The sequence below is a fragment of the Lytechinus variegatus genome, chromosome 1, assembly GCF_018143015.1.
Source record: "Lytechinus variegatus isolate NC3 chromosome 1, Lvar_3.0, whole genome shotgun sequence".
In the NCBI taxonomy this organism is placed as follows: Eukaryota; Metazoa; Echinodermata; class Echinoidea; order Temnopleuroida; family Toxopneustidae; genus Lytechinus; species Lytechinus variegatus.
The window spans coordinates 9606389-9627536 of record NC_054740.1 but is presented as its reverse complement, the minus strand read 5'-3'; the positions used below and the strand labels follow the sequence as shown (position 1 = coordinate 9627536).

The 21148-nt window shown below is 34.8% G+C and overlaps 1 protein-coding gene across 1 annotated transcript in view; it reads right to left on the bottom strand.

The window, feature by feature from the left end:
- LOC121423792 (myotubularin-related protein 2-like) overlaps positions 1-21148 on the bottom strand; it is a 36385-nt gene that overhangs the window by 4106 nt on the left and 11131 nt on the right. The window contains exons 4-15 of the mRNA XM_041619319.1: positions 15926-16036; positions 12189-12290; positions 10971-11054; positions 8616-8690; positions 6638-6712; positions 5867-6055; positions 4843-4934; positions 4076-4169; positions 3247-3453; positions 2350-2442; positions 1459-1572; positions 116-295 (exon numbers count right to left, since the gene is read on the bottom strand). Of these exons, the coding sequence (XP_041475253.1) occupies positions 116-295; positions 1459-1572; positions 2350-2442; positions 3247-3453; positions 4076-4169; positions 4843-4934; positions 5867-6055; positions 6638-6712; positions 8616-8690; positions 10971-11054; positions 12189-12290; positions 15926-16036 (1416 nt within the window). The remainder of the gene's footprint in view (positions 1-115; positions 296-1458; positions 1573-2349; positions 2443-3246; positions 3454-4075; positions 4170-4842; positions 4935-5866; positions 6056-6637; positions 6713-8615; positions 8691-10970; positions 11055-12188; positions 12291-15925; positions 16037-21148) is intronic.

The following is a 21148-nucleotide window of genomic DNA, read 5'->3' as shown; positions in this document are numbered from 1 at the left end:
ATACCAATATTAAAGATAGGCTTTAAGGCCTACCAACAAGATTGTTTTGGAGTACTATAAATCTTATGAGAGCCGATAGTTAACTCCTGTTGACTGGTTTATACTGATATTGTACCTGTGGTTTCATGCGTGGGTTCCATCTGATGTAGTAGGAGGTCCACAGTTCAATCCTCCTCATACTGGCCACAGGAAAGAGGACATGTTGATGCATATAGCTGGCATACATTGGGTTAATGAACTCCTCCATACTGCTGTTGATATAAGACCACAGTGACACCGTCTTGGTTTTCACTTGCTGGAAAGGGATATAACAGTATTTAGAAAAGATCCTCTGATGATCATGACACTATTGGGACCTATCTTTTCCAGCAACCGTGTGAATGTGTGAAATATTGAGGAGCTGGTGGCTTTGAATGTATTTTTACAGATGTATTTTTACAGATAATTGGCACTATACAAATGCGGCTGTTCATCACCATAGTCTGTGCTGAAATAATGGGAAGTCAAAAATGTTAATATTCTCTTAATATTTTATTTTCAAAATATTTCCTGTGTTATTTTCCTGTGCTTCAATGGAGAAAATAACTCTTTTTTCATTATTCACAAGCAGATATGGATGAATTGAGCACCAAATTTGCTGACAAATTGAACCTCTACTGTTAGAGACGAGTGTCACAATTGGCTATCCACAGTTACCAACAACTTTACACCAGGGTTTTACTTAAACCTGAGTTCTGAATACAGGCCACTGAGTTGAAAGCATAGATGATGATCTGGTTTCATGATAGGTGATTTTATTGAGATCTTGACCTTTGATCACACAATCGCACTGGAAATTGGCATGCAGGTTGTCAGGGACATAACCTACAAACTTGTATACTAATTTATTTAATGCTAATTGCCATTTAGTGATTATGCTAATTTATGCATAATTAGCATGCAAAATCATACTTTTTCCTCTAACTCCCTGAATACATGTAAAGCTCCCAATGTTCTAATTTTTGGTAAAGAATTTCTTTGTGTTCTCAGCAAATGTACATAGAAAAAAATGCGATATCGCAGCAAACCAGCAAAACTAAAAAATGATCATAAATTTAAGATTTTTGGTTGATAACACAATTTACATTGACTTTGTACACAAAATCATGTTTTTGAGCAATTTTTGGTCTGTTGTGTAATTTTGGAACCACGTACCCCGGCATCACAAGATTGGTCTCAATAGATGTGCAAGACTTGAAAGTTAAAAATCAGCAAGCGGCACGATCGAAAAAGATAGCATGGTGAAATTATTGCGTGAATCGCCGAGAAGTAAAAGTTAAAGCCTGTGTGTTGCCCATATTGCCATACGTCCACTAATTCAATTCAACCTTAAAACATATATTACCCCCTGTGGCAAAAGGACTTAGTTTTATGTCCTCTCATGATAGTTAAGAAAAAAAACACTGGATGAGGACTTACTTCTTTGACTCTCTCCCTCTCACAGTTAAAGAGGAACGTTCCAAAGAGACAGCTGTACAGGTGATCCAGTATGGTGATCAAAAAGTGTTCATTGAATTCAAAAGCATTAGGAAACTGCAAGAGAGAGGAAAATATACCAACTTTAATATTCAACTTTCAGGGTGAACTCACTATGGAAGAAGGGAGATCTTCTTTAATTATGCACAATCCAATGAAAAAAATCACTCTATGAATCAAGGAGATGTTTAGAATATGCAGTTTTTCACTCAAAAATCATTCAATTTTCAAGGAGTCTCCCTGAAAATTTGGGAGATTTGGCAACCCTGAAATAATTGACAATAAGTTCAAGGCACTGGGGAACCCTTCACCAAGGAGATCAATTTCATTATTATGTCCAGTAATAAAATAAATGTTGTACTACTTATCAGAAAGGGGGTAACCCTATTCCTTTTGGCTCCAAAGAAAGTATATACAATTATAGTGACCAATACCAGTCAATAGACTTTGCATCAACTTATAACTCCTGCACCATTAAATCCGATAACGTAAACTGCCCCTTGGTCTACCCCGCTTTTGCAACTATCTGTTTGGTCTACTCCTAGTTGGTCTACAACCTGGTCATCTTCAAACAATTTGGTCTAATTGCCATTTTGTCTAATTTCCAGTTTAGTCTATTATCCACTTGGTCTAACAAATCTTAGTCTTTACTGTCTAACTAAATGTATGTGAACACAGTTATCGTTTGACAGAGTTAAACTAAAAAGTGGACAAAAGTGGAAATTTGAACATCGGCAAATAAGAATTAGAATAATTTATGAAAATTTTCATTTGACCAAATTGGATTAGTCGATGTGGTTCTAGACTTGTAGACCAAGTGATATCATATCTTACCTGTCGTGTAACTTGCCATACACTATCAATGAATTGTTGGAAGATTGGGGACCTGTCTGCATCAGTATAGTTCTTGTCTCCATGACCATGGCGCTGAGATACAAAGAAGATACAATTTCCTCAGGGGTTGAATATTACATTATACGGTCAGACAAGTATAAATATAACGTATGTTTTGGCTACAAATCTCCACCATGGAGTGACTTGGATTTGATTAGATATTACATCCTACATGTACGAACAAGGAATAATCTTGTCACCCTATCAAACCTAGCCTATAATCTAGGTGGATGCTATAATGTAGTTACTGTGTCTGCGATTACGCTATAAAACTAAAGCAATACATCTGATACAGCAAGATTAACAAGCAGAGGCTTTGAAGCAGCAACTGCCTTAACCCTCTTGGGTCGCTTATTTGTTGATTTTTTTATTGGCTACAATATGGTGCCAATTTCCTGTATGAAGAAGTTGCATCAGATGTATTGTTTATCCTAGATTATGGGTTATCCCTAAAGACCCTAACCATGCACATGCTGAAAATGAGTTGACAACATTTTTCTGAAGTGGAAAGATTACAAACAGAGGCTCAAGAACAGCCAATGTCCATCCCCTCTCATATTGCTTAGTTCTTTTGTTTTCATCGACCATGAAAGGGTGCATATGTCTCATCAGAAAACCTGTCAATTGATTATTTTGATATAAACTTGATGAACTCCATGAATTTGATACAGGCTTGGTCTCAGGAAGCAAGCAGTAAAAGGTCCAAGTGATATAAGCACAATGATCAAAATCAGGGGTCAGTTACACAAAAAGTTTTGTGGATATCTCATAGAAACAAATTTGAGTCTGTAAAAATAAAACTTAATGACACGGTGGTGAAATGGGTTCCCTGCTTACTTGTGCCATCTTATGTCCAAATGCTAACCATTCCTTCTCTATGAGCACCTCAAAGCCTCTGATGGTGCGATAGAATGGATCTAGGAGTAGCATAGCAAGGGCTGTCAGCTGGGCCGTCCTGTCCCAGCCATCACTGCAGTGGACCACCACAGATGTCTTCTGGCTCTCGACACGCTCGGCGATTCGCACAGCGCCAGCTAAAACCATCTGAAAAGGATATACCCGGGATGAAACATGAGGATTGATAGGAATCAGCTGATTTTAGACAGACGATGGTGAGGATATGATAGTCATATGAGAATCTGGAAGGGTTTGACTATTAGAAAAAGTGGAATGCACAGATGCCAAGTTCAAAGACCAGCTATGTGTGAGATTTTCTGTGAATCTGAGTGAGATCACAGACATTGTGTACAATGTATATGGGAATAGGCTGTGATAGTTGCGTAAGACAGAGATTTGAGGGGATGAACAAGAGTCCAAAATGCTAGAGTCTCGCGCATAATGCGTGAGACTTGGTAGCTCTGGGAATGTAGAATGAACCAATTGACATGAAGATATGAATGAACTTACATTTCAAAACTGGATTATCAGACAGGCAAATATTTCAAAGTTCATAGATGTAATATGGTGTGTGTTGGGGATGTATGTGTGTGTAGGTTTGGAGGTTGTGGTGGTGGTCATGGTGGTGGCGTTGGGGGTAGTAGAAGAGGTAAAGTGTAGGATCAGCAGCATCAATAGCTGTCGCTGACATAGCAGTATCATCAATAGCGGCAGTAGTAATAGTAGTAGTTGTTGAAGTGTAGTGGTGGCGACAGTAGTAGTCACTAACCTTAACATGTTCCAACCAGTGTGTAGCCTCTAGGTTAGCAAGCCAATGATGCTCATCGATGCTAGGAAAACAGATATCTTTCAGCTTACGTAAGCTGCAGATACAGAATGATAAAAAAATATGGTAATACTGTACAGTTCAGGATAATCAAAGTCAAACGTAATAACAGTCATTCTTAGTCTTTACTACAACTGCCATTTTTAATCCTAAACCAGACTAGGCTTTTGGGGTATAGAGTCACCCCCATTGAAATTTTGGCTGCCGATTAAGCGAGCGCGCCATGAAAATTTGCAAAGTAGTGCGCGAGGTAGTCTATAGAGCTGTATGGTTAATTACCCTGAAATAGAAAGATTTTATTTTAATTTGAATTAATCATGCAAATTTATGCATAAATCGCACTTTCACATTTTAAAGTTTCACTTAATTCACAAAGAGAATTATTTGCACAGCAAATAAGGGAACCCAATAACCAAAGAAAAAGTGAATGAAAGACATCGTTGACTCTACATTATATGCACATCACTGTGTTGTGCATATATATGTAACTGTTTAAAATGTCATAACTTTTTTTCATTTCACATATTTCCATCATTTCTCAACATTATCCTTGTTTTCTCCCTTTATCAAAATTGAATTTTTGTTGGGGTGGATTTCCCTGTCAATCTCAAGGCTCATTGCCAATAGGATACACATTCATATCATATACATAAAACCATCTAAAATAATTTCATACTCTCCAATCCAAGATAATCTAAACAAAACTTCACCTTTCTCTCATGACATGGATGTTGTGGATATCCAAGAAACAAATTTCAGCATTCTGGTAGGTATCCTCATTCTCATAACCACCTCCCTTAGCCTGAAAAAGTAATTAAATGACATAGAGGATAGTACTATTAAAAATGTAGTTAGGGTAATCAGTGTCATAATGAAATATATTTAGAAGAAGCTCATGGATTATTGTGAATTTGTCTAAGTCATGAGCGAGCAAAAAAATAGGCCTTTTTGAACTGACACGACATGCTATTAAAAAATATCAAAGTTCCCTTTTCCTTACATTTCCTCTTAATTTTTCTTGGTGGTAGAACTACGTGTATAGAGGAAGGCCTTACACAGACATCATTATTACAAATGTTACTTTCAAATTAAGAAGGTTGTGAATTATAAAATGTTACTTACCTTTTTCTTATGGAACTTAAGTATATTGATGAGAATATAGTTTACAAATACACCTTATTTCTATCATCTTCCTTTTTCAATCAGGTTAAATACAGACAAATCTGCCAAAGTCTACTCTCTTGGAACAAACAAAAGATAATTTCAACTTAGAGGAAACAAAAAGTGCATGCTTTCCATTATAGCATCCGAAAAATTGCTTAGATTCTATTAGCAAATCTTTCACTTATACCACGGTCACATTTGCTCTACGGCCGCCGTATGGCGATTTTTATTCTTCTTTTTTTCAAACCACTTACATGTAGCTGGTGCAAAACATATTAAAATGGCTGTTTTCAACTTGCCGTACGGCCGCCGTAGAGCAAATGTGACCGAGGTATTATGGATTGACCACCTATTCTGCAGACTTAGATTAAATGTTTTGCATTGTTGTATTGTTTTGGGGGAGTGCTTAAAAACTTTTGCAATAAGTACTCTAGAAATGCAATTTATAATTTCATTATAGTTCAAGTACGAGTAACATTTTTTTTCCAAACTTTGAATGATGATTAACATACTCTACATGTATATCTATCACCTTAAGTTAGAATAAGGAGAGAATGTGTTATGTCAAACCTTATTTGCGACTGCATTGACTGTCGGCCTGGCATCCATAATAAGCAGTTTGTGGGACTGAGCATTGGCGTCTAGGATCATCTGAATATATTTCTCATCCTCCTTACTTCTCTTACCCCCGACCCCAACCAGGGGCTGGCTGCATCGTGTGATAGTGGCCTGGCTCTGTGGATGCAGCCACGACATGATCTGAAGAGAGACAAAAAGGAAAGGAGGGGGGAAACAAAAGTGATTTAGAAATGTCAACAATGCCAATGATTGATTACCGGACATCATATATTAAAGATAAATGAAAGTAGCTGCAGTGAACACCTATTTCATGATAAAGTCTGTAAAACCAAGGTTAATGACTATTTCAGTGTAGATATTTATCTGGTACAGTTACCTTATGAACCAAACTTTGTAAAATCATGAAAACTTCGCTGAAATAATGATCAAGCCAAAGATTGCCAACACAAATAAGCACATATGGAACAGTGTAGTATTGTTGCTTGGAAAAAGACTAAACATCAAGCTGGAATGCCATACTGATTTTGCATGTTGCATGATGTAATTGCAATAATGAAATGATTTTTGCATAATTGTCATGTTTTAGATGATTTCCATTTCATATAAAACTTCCACGTGCTGAAAAGGGTATTAAGCAGTTCTTTTTACTTTTGACAAAATGAATCCATCCTTTAATAAAGATATTGATATTTTGATATCTTGCTTCAACCCCCCCTTTCATTACGAACTATCTGGACTAGAAGTTCATAAAACAGTACCAACCGGTAATCTGTTTCTACTTCTGAATGCAGCCACTTGTCTGAGGAGTTCATCATCTGCTGCTGCAGGTATGGCAAGCTGTCAACAAACAGACAATGAAATCAATCAAAATATGGAGAGTGGGATAGGGAAGAGGGGGAGGGTGAGAGGGGTGAAACAAAGAAACAAATAGGGATGGGGAAGTGAGGGATACGGGGAATGGGAGATAGGGGACTGAGAGGGGGAAAAAGACAGAGGGGGGGAGACGGAGACAGAGTGCGGGGGGGGGGAGACATTAAGTGGAGATATAGAGAGATGGGAGGGTGAAGGAAGGGGAAAGAGGGAGAAAGAAGGGAGATATGGGAAACAAAAAAGGGTGAGAGGGAACTGTACCATGGGAGTGAATAAGTTGGTTTACCTACATATCCCTGCTTTATACAAATCAAAAACATAGTGGCCCAAATTCACAAAGGTGGTTTTGAAAACCACGGTTGAATCCATGGTTTATGCAGATTTCGTGTATAAATCATGCTGAATTTAGCGCATATCGGGCACATGTATAAAAAAATGTCCTATGCTGATTCACGCTTTTGTCACAGTGCCCAAATTGATGCCTGTTACCATGGTTAGATACGCTATTTTATTCATGAGTCCACTGTTTGAAGAGTGGACTCATGAATAAAATAGCGTGGATAACCACGGCAACAGGCCTCAATTTGGCGCACTGTGACAAAAGCTCGCGTCAGCATTCGACATTTTTTAATATACGCGGTAAAATAAGCGTAATTTATACAGGAAATCTGCATAAACCATGGACTCAACCGTGGGTTTTAAAACCACCTTTGTGAATTCGGGCCAATGAGGCTATGCCAAATTAGATCTGAGGGCAAATTTTTACAAAAATATATCCCAACATATAAACATCAACTATCATCTGGGATCCCACAGTCTGGTTGAACATTGTATGAACTTCACCATTACATTTAATATGATATAATATAATGAATAGCATAAAACATAAAAAGACCCAATAGAAACTACACCTTGAGGCCCTTGACTTAAAATACTCCCTCTAATACACAGTAACCTTTTCCACAACGGCAATTACAGGGTAAATTAATTTGTGGAGCAAACTTTAAAAAATGAAACTGAGTGTTGTTATGGGCTAATAAAAGCCATGTTGTCATTGTCATTGACTTAATATTCCTGCTCCTTAAAAAACACATATTACATGGGAAGAAAACTATTTACAACTATAACTAAATAGATACTGGTATAAACTTGATCATAAAAACCCCAGCTATAAATGTAGCAATGGACTCACAAATTTCTCAATGAAATATGCAAGCCCTGGTTTATTATACATATCAAGCTATCAAAGAAGGAAATATTTCATTGTTAAACAAGTACCAAATTAAAATCCATACTGGATCACACCTACAATATTAAATGTTGCACCTGACAAATGACCTTTCTCTTTCAAACATATTGGCCCGAATTCACTAGGGTGGTTTTGAAAACCCACGGTTGAGTCCATGGTTTATGCAGATTTCCTGTATAAATTCCACTTAATTTAGCGCGCATCAGGCGCGTGTATAAAACATGTCCAATGCTGATGCGCGCATTTGTCACGGTGCGCCAAATTGACGCCTGTTACCATGGTTAGATACGCTATTTTATTCATAAGTCCACCGTTTGAAGAGTGGACTCATGAATAAAATAGCGTATCTAATCATTGTAACAGGTGTCAATTTGCTAATGTGACAAATGTGCGCATCAGCATTGGACATGTTTTATACGTGCGCACGATACACGCTATATTAAGCGTAATTTATACAGGAAATCTGCTTAACCGTGGGTTTTCAAAACCACCTTTGTGAATTCGGGCCATAGGATCATTTACATGAGATAACAAAATACAATCCAAATTTACTATTGACTGTAAACTAGGGCTCATGGAGATCAACCATTGATTCACTCAATAAAACAAAGTTCCACTTACAATAGCAGGGTAGGTATCACAGAAGGTGAAATTCTCATTGATTCTGGAGATTTTCCAGCTCTCAGTGGGCAGTCCCTGTGGTACATGACATTATAAAGTGACATAATATCGCATAAAATACAAACATATAAATTCTACAATTCTTCAAATATCTTTTCCTTTGATCATCAGGAAAACTTGTTATCATTCAATCTGAACAATCGCAATGATTAAGTATTCTCTATCAGCATTACACAGGGGGGTGGGGGGTTCAAGCAGTACCTTGTACTCATTTTTCACTTACTTATCTTTTTAGCCAATCGGATTCAAGTGTTTCAAGTAGTTTATAACACTTGTTAGTAAAGAAAATCACTATTTGTTTCATGAAATGCTCCCCTAGGGGCAGTTTCAAAGAACTTGTGACCGAAAGTCATGCTTTACCAATAGAGGTACACAGTGTTCATAAAATCAAAATCAATCTTTGTTTGCTCCTCAAATTTGCAACAAACATTAATTTTTCTATTCATTTTCATATAGTTTTGAAAAAAATTAAAAATGAATATAACATGGGTTCAAATTAATGATAAAATAAAAACTTTACTGAAAAATTTTGATTTCTATATTTTAAGACATGATTGTGTTGTTTTCACTGCTTTACCAGTTCATAGAGTGTAATAAAGTATGTGTAGCTCAAGTTAAACAGTTTTTATATGGCACCACATACTGTACTGGGAACTGAACATTTTAACAATACACTTATCTCTTTCTATTCCTAGTGTGATTTCTAGGATATTAAACCACAAATTGTCCTCTTTATGGGAGACAAACTTCAAGGAGTTCTATCACACAGTGAATAAGACCCATATGCTTCTTGAATCATACCTTTTCAATACTAAAGTAATTGGAAATACATTATGAATCTTGGTTTTAAAAGGGTAATGGTGGCTATTTCATCTAAATTGCTAAGACAGGCATTCTTTGAACCAAAATCTAAACATTTTGGCCTGTATGTTGAACTGATGTTTAATTTAAGAGCGACTTACAGTGGCATCTCTTAAACTCTTTATGAAACATCCCCGGATTATAAAACAAAGTTTTCCCTTTCTAATTTTTCAGGGCTAATCCAAGTCATAGGGAAGGGAATTAAATCCTTTTGATATTATTTTAATAGCCAAGCAAGTAATTGTTTTACAGATGACTATTTCCTTTTTTAAAGCTAAAATGTTTGGGCTTAACATTTATTGTAGTCCCATTAATAAATTTCTCTGTGTGTGTGTGGTACATGTGACTCTTGACAGAGTTAAGTCAATATATTTTGCTTTTGGTGAAAACAGCATACAAATAATTTTAATTGCAATCAAATCAACAACAGTTCCTTCCACAATCTCATCACCTGACTGGAATTAAATTGAATCTTAAAAAGCTATAATCAAGCAAGAATATATGGTAACCATTACCTGCATTGAATCTCATTTTCAAATTGATATGCCAATACACGATGTAGGCCTATGTCAATACTAAGTTTCTTTCACAAAGAATTGAGGTATTAAACCAGCATTTACTTTTATTTCAAAACAGGATTATCTTTTTAATACAGCCATAAAAGATTTGTCATACACATGATTCATTAGTATGCAAGCCATCTTTCAAATACATGTAGCTACCATGGTCAACTTTCAGTTTTACTTTAAAAGCAAACTTTTCAAACATGTATGTTATAAAATATGTGTCATAAATCATGTTGATGGTGTCAAAACCCAGGGTATTTGGCTTGCGCAGAAAAACAAGACCAGTATTCAGATAAAGCAATGATGAAAGGAAATTCAATCAAGTAAATATGAAATGTGCCAAATTTGAAAATGACAGCCTTCCGAATTTCCTAGAAAACAAACTGACTGAATCAGTATCATACATATGTATGGCATTTTGCACTGCAAAATCTGCAAAATCTTAAGGTTCCATATATTCTAACAATTGATATCTCACATTATTTTCTTTTTCAAGAAATGGTTTATTGACTTACTGGTTATTTTCACTAATCTCCCCCTCATTAAAAGTGGATACAAAATAATTTTTCTTCAGATCGATAGTGTCTTTGACAAAATAAGGCATGCAGAGTGTGCATTCTGCCTAAAATATGACTTTGCGATAAGCTTTAAATATGGTCCAATTGGTATAAATTCAAATTTTAGTTCTATTTTCAGATTTGTGCCGGGTGGCGCATCCAATTTTAGCCCAAGAGCTGGGCAATAATTTGTCTTGTCGGGCAGCTCCATCCATAGAGTGGAACCTTGATCTAGTTACCTGCTAATTACAAATAACAACAATATATTCTTTAACATTGTATTAACAAAAATAATTATAATTATTGCTCACCTGTCTCTTGTACTCAGCCACTGGGTCATATACTGCCCATCCATCCTCATTGTAATACTCCTTGTATTCAAAGGCAAAGAAGGGCTGGAGAGAGAGATAGGCAGACAAAGAGAGAAAGAATACAGAAGACAAAGAAGGAATGAAGGGTAACAGAGAAGGGCGGTAGATAAAATGGGGGGATAGAAGAAATAGAGAAGGGAGAAAATAAAAAGATGAAGCAAGAAAGGAAGGAGGGGGAGGGGTGTACAAAGAAGGGGAGTTGACAATATAGGGGGATAAAAGAAAGAATACAGTAAAGAGATAATATGAGAGAATAGGGGACCGATGTAGAGAGAAGAGCAGTGGTCAACAGAGTGAAAAAAAAGATGCAGAAATAAAATAGAGAGTAGAACAAAATAATCAGTAGAATTGATTAAAAAATCGTAATTGAATATGGTCGCATCAAAATAATAGCAAATCATTTTTACTGTGTTGAACATTTATAGATCATTCACAGATAAATTAAATTTCCAATTTTTAAATTCTATATAATTCTGTTATTCTCAATTTTTCACTTATGTTATCTCATGATATAAAGAAATAAAGATAATTAACCCGAGTCTGGTCTTTTTGATTGTCCTTGTCATTATTCAGCATGATATCATTTACTGGAGAGCAGACATTTTTTATCTACTTGTGGATACAAACCTTATCAAAGAAATGGAACAAACTTCAAGGATTAGGATCTAATCTGACCTTTTCCTTACAACATGCTTTACACATGCTTTATAACATCAGGGGGGTGTTTCACAAAGATTTAAGTATGACTTAGAGTTGCACTTAAATACTGAGTTGTGTAAAGTATGAAAGGCTTGACCGCATTGGTCAGATTGTGTCATGAGGACGCACACTAATGCGTATCTATCAATAAGATCGCGCGTTGCATATCATGTACGCGTCGCCATTTAAGTGCGATTTAAATCATACTTAAATCTTTGTGAAACACCCCCCAGACTTTGGATTATAATCAATCTATATGATCTGTTTTAACTTATCTCAGAAAATGAAAGCTGTCATGTGTAACAAGTTACCACTGGCGTAATCCTTGCGTCACAACTAGTGTTCAGGGGGGATATCTATCCTTCCTTCCCATCCCCACCCCCTGAACAATAAGTGTGATGCCAGTGCAAGTTACAAACAAACCACACTGTAAAACAAAAGTGAATTTCAACCACTTACCAATTTATTTGATACTGGAAATGCATAGGTTTGTACTTTCTCATAAACCAGTCTTCTGGAATGATTCTCTTGCTTGTGAGCAAACCTCAGGTTTCTCATATCCTGTCAATAAATCATATTAATAGCAACCATTATGTGACTTCACATTATTCCACATAATTTAGCAGTCATTAAGAACCTGTTGTGCAAGTATGTGTATACATGTATGTGTACAGTAGGGGAAGGCAGGGTAAGTTGTGACACTTTTTGCATTTTGCATGTTAGAATTGATATGACCAATAAAATTGTAGAAGTACCTTGCATTTAAATTTGATTCTTGTGAAATATTTTTCACCTATATACATGTATAACTTTCTACCCCAACACTGAAAGTCAACTTGCCCCATACATGGGGTAAGTTGTGCCCCCCTCTGGAGTAAGCTGTGCCACAAAAACAAAAACTAAGTACAAAATCTATGCGGGAAAAACCAGCATGTCATTTTTTCATTTAAAGTCTTTTCACTTGCTAATGTCCTGTAAATACTAACATCCTCTATAAGTAAAAGAACTGTCATGTGAATTTGCTCCTTTCTGCCTGCATATTAATGGCTTTTTATGGCTTGTTTGGTTTTCTTATTATATATTACCATAAGAATAACCATGGCTCAACTTGCCCCACGTTGCTTGGCTCAACTTACACCATTCCGAACTTCATGCAATATTTTCACATTCACACATTTTGTATGAATCCATCTTGTTAAAGACCATGACAAGAATGAGAATCTATACCTGTATTAACGATATTGTTCTTATTTCTTTATTATATTTAAAGATGTGTGTGTGTAAAAAGCAATGATCTATTACTTTTTTGGCTGAAATTTGTATTTTTCCTAAAAGTACTTTTTGTTTCAAAGTTGAAAACAATGTGGTGGGGTTAAGGGTTATGTAATGGGTCATCAATACATGTACATAACACCACCATAATGTCTGACTCATTCATTATTGGCCCGGGGGTGGTGGCTCAACTTGCCCCTATGCTCAACTTACCCTGCCTTCCCCTACTCTTTAAAGGTCAAGTCCACCTCAGAAAAATGTTGATTTGAATCAATAGAGAAAAATGTGACAAGCACAATGCTGAAAATTTCATCAAAATCGGATGTTAAAAAATACGACTATGACATTTCAAAGTTTCGCTTATTTTTAACAACATAGTTATAGTACATGAACGAGCCAGTTACATCCAAATGAGAGAGTCGTTGATGTCACTCATTCACTATTTCTTTTGCTTTTTATTGTTTGAATTATACAATATTTCAATTTTTATGAATTTCACGATTAGAAACTCCTTGCCTGAAGCACAAAATGTTAAAATAATGGAATTCCACGTGTTCAGCGAGGAATGAAACTTTATTTCACATGACAATGATGAGAAAATAAAAATATTTCATATTTCATGTTATAAAATACAAAAGAAATAGTGAGTGTGTGATGTCATCAGTTCCCTCATTTGCATACCAACCGAGATGTGCATATAACTGTTTTGTGAAATGAAGCGAAACTTTAAATGCCGTAACTTTCTTATTTTACATCCGATTTTTGATGAAATTTTCAGTGTTATGCTTGTTGAATTTTTCTCTTTTTATTCAAATCAAGTTTTTGTTGGAGTGGACTTGTCCTTTATACAAATGTATGTGTTTTGTGTAGTGTGAATTGCATACCATTCATGATATTGTTGTGAAGGAAATGCCATGTAGAGAATGGAGATCACATTCTTACTATCCTACTACCATACAGTATGCATGTAGACTATCATGTTTTTTTATGAGAATCTTGAATGAAGCATTCCTTTCCCCCATCTGTATTATATACTTGTTGCCTATATGAATTCAAAGTGTTATGGATACTTTTTTAAACAAAGGTTGACAGAGGATTACCAGACATAGCAACATGTAATGAATGCAAACTGGATCCCTGATCCCAGTATTGGGATTCCTCACTACTATTGTTTGAGGAAAGGAACACCCATAACAAAATATTAAAGGGAGGTTTACACTGACGATAAGTTTGTCTTTAAAGAGCAGAAAATAAACAAAAAATATTGATGCATCTTTGACAAATATCTGTCAAACATAGTTAGTTTTCAATTCTTCAAGTTTCTATATTCAAAATAAGATATTGAAATAATATTAATTCATGATTAGAATATTGAAATGCTACTGAAACTTTTAGGAAGAGATGTGCTTGGAAATATGATCACTTAAGGAAATTACAAAGTTGTATGGAGCTTTCAGTCTTCAATACAATCATTGATAATTCATTTTACAAGGTACTTCCTTGATATGATTGGAATGCACAATAATCAATTCACAATACAACAAATGTAAATTGCACACTGTTCATTTAAATCACAAGGTACATTTTCAATCCTAAGGTCTTGAATCATCAATGAGTGATTACTCAGTAGCAAAATATTGCTAGTTGGAGGGACATGAAAACTTTTAAGTACAGTCAATTAAATAGGGAGTCAGTCACCTTCTCTTTCGATAAATAAAGTAAATTTTAAATACATTATAGATATGAGGGTTTATACTGATGCTTTTTTAGACATACTATCATCATATTTGATATTGGGTGGCTTTGCGTGTGTCACTGTCAGTGTGACACATAATATTGTTTTTTAATACAGTGAATGCCAATATCTATAGCATTCAAAGCAATATACATGTATGATCATCCATTAAATACTCCATAAAAATATAGTGCTTACCATATTGAACAAGCTATAATAATAATACTTCTCTTATATAGCGCATACTAACTGAAAGTTTCTCTACGTGCTTTACAATAAAGGAAAAGAAATACATATACTGCAAAAAAAATAGACTTGTGAATTACAGAATTACCTAATACATAAATATTATTACATAAAATTATGACAGGAAAATTATTTTTTTGTATGTGACATCACTATGAAAGGACATCATCATGAAACTATGTAATCATAAAGTTATATTGGTGTCATGGCTTACAATGTATGTTATTTCATGTCATTATTATTTTTTTGTCATGAAACATGATGAATCATTTCATAAATTTGTAAATTATCTTGTTTGCGATCTCGTTATTTTGTTTGAATTTGGTACATTATTTTGTCTTGAAATTTTAATGAATTGCAAATCAATTTGATTGGTCTGCATGTTATTATCCCCCTGATGTTTACATGTAACTTAAATTGGGAAGTCCAAAAACGAAATTGACTTCAGAACATTATAACCAGGGAAACTGGGCGATTCCAAAGAAGAACTCAAGTACTTTCAATGGATTATACAACAAGTCAGTTACACTGCTATGACATACCGCCCTTTCACATGGTAATCAAAATTGTAATTTGAATGATTCCAGTGAAAAATAAGGCTAATGACAAATTTTTAGCATGTGTGAAACCAAACACGAATCACAAACGATAATCACAATCATGAATTCAAATTCTACTCCAGAATTGAATTCTAGTTAAGTTTCACTCAAATTATGGTACAAATTTTCTGTGTGAAAGGTCCGATGATTCTAAAGACGATGTGCATCATGCATGATTCAAGATTCACGTGTGAAAAGGCCCAAAGTAAACTAAAATCACTTTTTGTTCCAAGGCATACGTACATGTATACCTGAAGCCTCCCTAGTTTGAAATCACATTGGAAAAAAAGAGGAACAAAAACCAAAGATTCTATACATTTTGGACTGAATTATTCACAACTTACCTTGCAGAAGACTTCGAGACCATATGAGTTTTCTCCCCTGCTAGTGGAACCACCAACCTTTTCTACTCTATAAACAGCACCAAGAGGAACATCAAGAATAAATGGTGGCTCCTATAATAAACAAAAACAAATATAATCATAGTGAAAAAAATATGAAACATCAATGCTGCAGTTATATCTATTCTCCACGTATTTAATAGCAGACAAGCACAACTCCCAATTTTATTTCAGCATGAACATGTACTTGGAGATCTACATTCAGATGAAAATCAAAAATGTTTTGAATTTTGGAATGGAAAAATGATATCTGGGATAAAAGTTACTTCTTTTACCACAAAATTAAAAAACCTGTGAATCTTAAAGGTCAAGTCCACCCCAGAAAAATGTTGATTTTAATCAATAGAGAAAAATCAAACAAGCATAACGCTGAAAGTTTCATCAAGATTGAAAGTTATGACAATTGAAAGTTTCGCTTTATATAAAAAACAGTTATATGCACAACTCAGTGACATGCAAATGAGAGAGTCGATGATAACACTCACTATTTCTTTTGTTTTTTACTGTTTGAATTATACAACATTTCATTTTTTTACAGATTGATAAGGACCAACTTGACTGAACCATAAAATGTTAAAACAATGGCAATACCACATGTTCAGGCAAACTTCAGGGAGGAATAAAACTTTGTCTCACAGGAAAACGTGGAGAAAATTAGAATATTTCACATTTCATATACAAAGTATGTAATAGAAAAGAAATAGTGAATGAGTGATGTCATCGGTCCCCTCATTTGCATACCGACCAGCATGTGAATATCAAACTGTTTTGTGAAATTAAGCAAAACTTTAAAATGTCATTACTATTTTACATCAGATTTTGATTAAATTTTCAGTGTTTGTTGGATTATTCTTTTTTTATTTATTCAAATCAACTTTTTGGTGGGGTGGACTTGTCCTTTAACAGAATATTTTACTCAAGAGTTTGCAACTATTAACACAGACATGTACATGTATTATGGAGGAAGTATATAATAATAGCAAATTCCAGATCTCACCCATACATTTTTTTTTTAAAGATTTTTAAAAATTTTAATTCTCATTTTTTAAATATTGAAGTCACATGACAATTCATCAATGTTTATTATGAGCAACATCACGTGGGGCAGGTACAATATTCAATTACTACATGTAGTTGAGAAAATCGGATATCAATGAACATGAAAATCTTTCAAACATTTTCAAATAATAAAATGCCATCCACCATTAAATTCGCTAGACCAAGCTAACATTTCAAAAAATATACTTACTGTAATATTCATAATGTATTACTTTTTTATACAAAACTTGCAAAGAAAATGTAACTTTTTAGTTTTAGAGTGTTAATGAAAGCTTCAAGTTAATACTTAGTTTACAAACTGTGAAACCTCCGAAGTGAACACTAAAATGGACAATGACAATTATTGATCTCACTTTCCTTATTTAATTGGCAAAATCAAAATTAAAAAAAAATAGCAAATTAATATTCTTCAAAACAATTGATCATATAACTTCTCTCCACTCTCTATCCCCTCCCTCCATCCGCTCACTCATTCTCTCTCCCTCTCTTCTCTCCCTCTCTCTGTTTCTTTCACACATACACCCCCCCCCCTCAGCTATATAGCAGGTTAGCAATTAGTAAAATAATCATAGAAATGTAAAAAATAATAAAAAGAAAATCAAAATGAAAAACAATTTTTATTGCTGTAATGCTTTTCAAAGCAAAAAATGTAGATTGCTTTCTTTTTCATAATTTAACCACTTCTCAGACATCCGATGTACAAGTAGAATAAAAAGAAAATTTCATACGTTTAAATCTTGAAGGGCCTAAAGAAAAACAAGATTACTGACAGAGGGCACAATGAAAAATTATATAAAGGTTAAAACTTAAAAGCACTTCCCTATTTTCAGCTTTGAATAGATACATTTAATCAAATATACAACATATTTTATATGTAACTCCAATAATAACCAGACTATGACACCAATTGGTTGTGTCGGTGCAATAACGCCCTTGGCAAAACATTTTCGCACACCTGTCAGTGCATAAACGCCCTTACACGCTATATGCACGCTGCCAAGGGCATTTTTGTGCACATGCAATGGGCGACAGAGTGGTGTTGAGAGTGCTCTTGCACCGACACAACAAATTATGCAGTCATGTCGTGAACATAGTACAATCTGCATAATTATCCAAACAAAAAATTTTGTTCATGGAACTTCATGAATTTAAAAAAAAACTAAATTTGTAAAAGTTGTACAATATATACCAACTCTGCTACATTGTAATACTTTTTATGTACTCTATAACCATAAGTCACACAGCTAAAATAACATATTTACACTACATATGTGACATATTTGTAATACAAACGATAAATTGAAAGGAAGACAAAAAGAACTACATTTTCACTCCATTTTCTTTTCTCTTTAATACAAAAGGATACTAGTCAGTTGATTGGTTGAAAGGTTTTCAATAATTTGACCTATTTTATGATGCATGCATTTTGTATTTTCAATTGCATGGCCAGATCAGCAAACATGCAATTTTTAATTCCCTTTGCACTCTCTCTCTCTCTCGATGTGGGCGTGGGTGCTTGTGGGTGGGGTTGCAGTTTGTATGTTTGTGCTATATAAATGTGTGTGCTGTCAAAAGATATTGTGGTGGATATGCAGTAAAAGGTGCATTTAACTGGACTGAATATCGGTACATGCGCAATAAGTCCAGCTAACCCATACATGGAGCCTGATGGGGGGGGGAGAATCCCAAGGATAGACAGAATAAGGATTAGAAAAAAGAGTTGTGGGACACTGACTTATTATTTTCTATATCATTTCATTTTTTTCCTTTTCATCAGATAATTGGATCTTGAAGAGTCTTTGTATAAAACAAAACAAAATGATCTATGCTCATTGAGACAGTTTTCAATCTATTGCACTCAACCTATAAATGGCTTTGTGCAATAGCTTAACAGTTAAACTGAATAATTGTTCAAAATTGGCCAAGGAATAAAAAAGTTATGCCATTTTTTAAGGATTTTCTTTATTTCGCGGAAACAGTTCAATGCATGTCTTCATGAATATTCAATGGGAAAACTGATGATATCATATCCCTAATTTTTCTTTTCTTTTTATTATATATAAGATTATGTTTATGCAAATGTTGTCCTCCAAGAATTAAATAAATGATTGACAACTGATAAATGCATTACATATTTATTGCTGCAACTTATTTTATTATGAGGGAGATAAACCAAGCCCACATGAATCAAAACATGAAATATTCTTACACCCTTTTCATAAACCCATCCTTCAATTAGCCGCCTTAGAGTAATGCGGATAATTCGATAAAAATTGCGTTCACAAACTCCGAAAATAAGCCGCATTATTTTTACGAGCGCCCATCCTGAAAAAGGTGGATAATCGTCATGGCAACTGGACACGCCCCCTCCGATGCGGTTGTGTTGGAAAAGGGTGACCTTGTGACCGCACCATGGCAATTATTTGGAAATGCGTTCACAAACTCAAAATCTTGTCCCGATGCTGCTATTATGTGGATAATAGCAGCATCAAAATAATGCGGATAAATCTGGTCCTCCAATTTTACGACCAAATTATGCTGCTATTAGCCGCATAATTGGGTTTATGAAAGGGGTATTAATTTCATGTAATAACTTAAGGGAAAGTGGGGACTTGACATCATCAGCCAATTTAATGAATATTCATGATGACTATACATACAACTGTTTTCACAATATATTCCTAAACGTTAGAATTCAATAACTTTGTTATTTGTTCAGATTTTGATGGAATTTTCAGCATTTTGCTCTGTGAATATTGTTCTGTTTACCCTGATATGCAATTCTTTTCAGCATGGAGTACACCTTTAAAACCCCTTAGATTTGGTCACGTTTACATGTACTTCCAGTCTATTACAACATTCATGTATACTGTATTCCCTATACTGAATAAGGAGTGGATGACATAAAATAAAACTGAGTTTTAGTATCTCATGCATTCAGCAGATCTGGTTAAGACCTCTGCAAAAATGAAAAATTATAATAGCATTTTGTTCCGCTAATCAAACCATTTCTCAGGCATGAAATGGGCAAAATGAAATAGGCATTATCTTTGTTTATAAATAGCTTTCTGATAGGCAATCGTAAACACATGTATGTATCAAGCATTTGCATGGATGGCTTTGCATTGATGGATAAAAAATAAACTTTCCAGAAATTTTATTTTCTCTTAAAAAGGAATTCAGATACTGCCCATCAAATGTGTATTTACTCACTTTAATACAAAGGGTTAATACATCAAGTGAAAATTGGAGCATCTTCATGTGAAAATTTGTCCATTTTTAAAAATACTGTCAATAAAGTAATTATAAAACACAAATTTCATAATCCTTGATTTCTTTGGGGGCACACTGTTTTGTTTCAGTTTTTTCACAAAATTTAGAATCAATATTCAAGATTGTTGGGGAGAAGACTTCACCTTTTAAGAAGATAATCAGATTTGGTGAATAAAAATTATGCATCTAATACTAGTTGCGGTGACTTTTGCATGGGAGAATTATACTTTCCAAATTCATCCTACCCTCAATAAATTGTTGATTTCTTCATTGCTTCTTTGCTGCTATATAAGAAATAAGCATGGTCGACTTGTTAAATTTTGATTAAATGGAAGCAAGATTTGAACATTAGAAGCAATTTTCAGGCAGTAAGAAAGGGCAGAATCCATTTTCAACTTGATAAAAAGTTAGACCTGTGTCGTCATCGTTGGGGGTGGAGTCTCTGGTATAGTGAAGAGCGAGGAGAGTTTTTCAACTTGCTGGTCATTACGAGGGTGCTTCCCCCTCACCGACCTACGATGAATCCGTACGCTGGTGCGAGAGTAACTGGAAGATGGAAGTCCTTGGGCAGGCGCTCCATCCCGAGGCTGGTGATGGGTCATCCAGTTTCCATGGTAACTATGATTCTTGACCGCAAGTAAAATCACACTTTTCATTTTTCGCTCAAATTATAACGATTACCACATCTTGGGGCTTATATTAATATGCACAATTGCCCATAAACAGGCCATTGGGTGATTTCAAGTCCGGTGTTGGCATTGGTTTTGGTGTTAGCGTTGGAATTTGGATGCTTCCCCTAGCTCCAAAATCTATTCTGAGTTTGTAAAACTGATC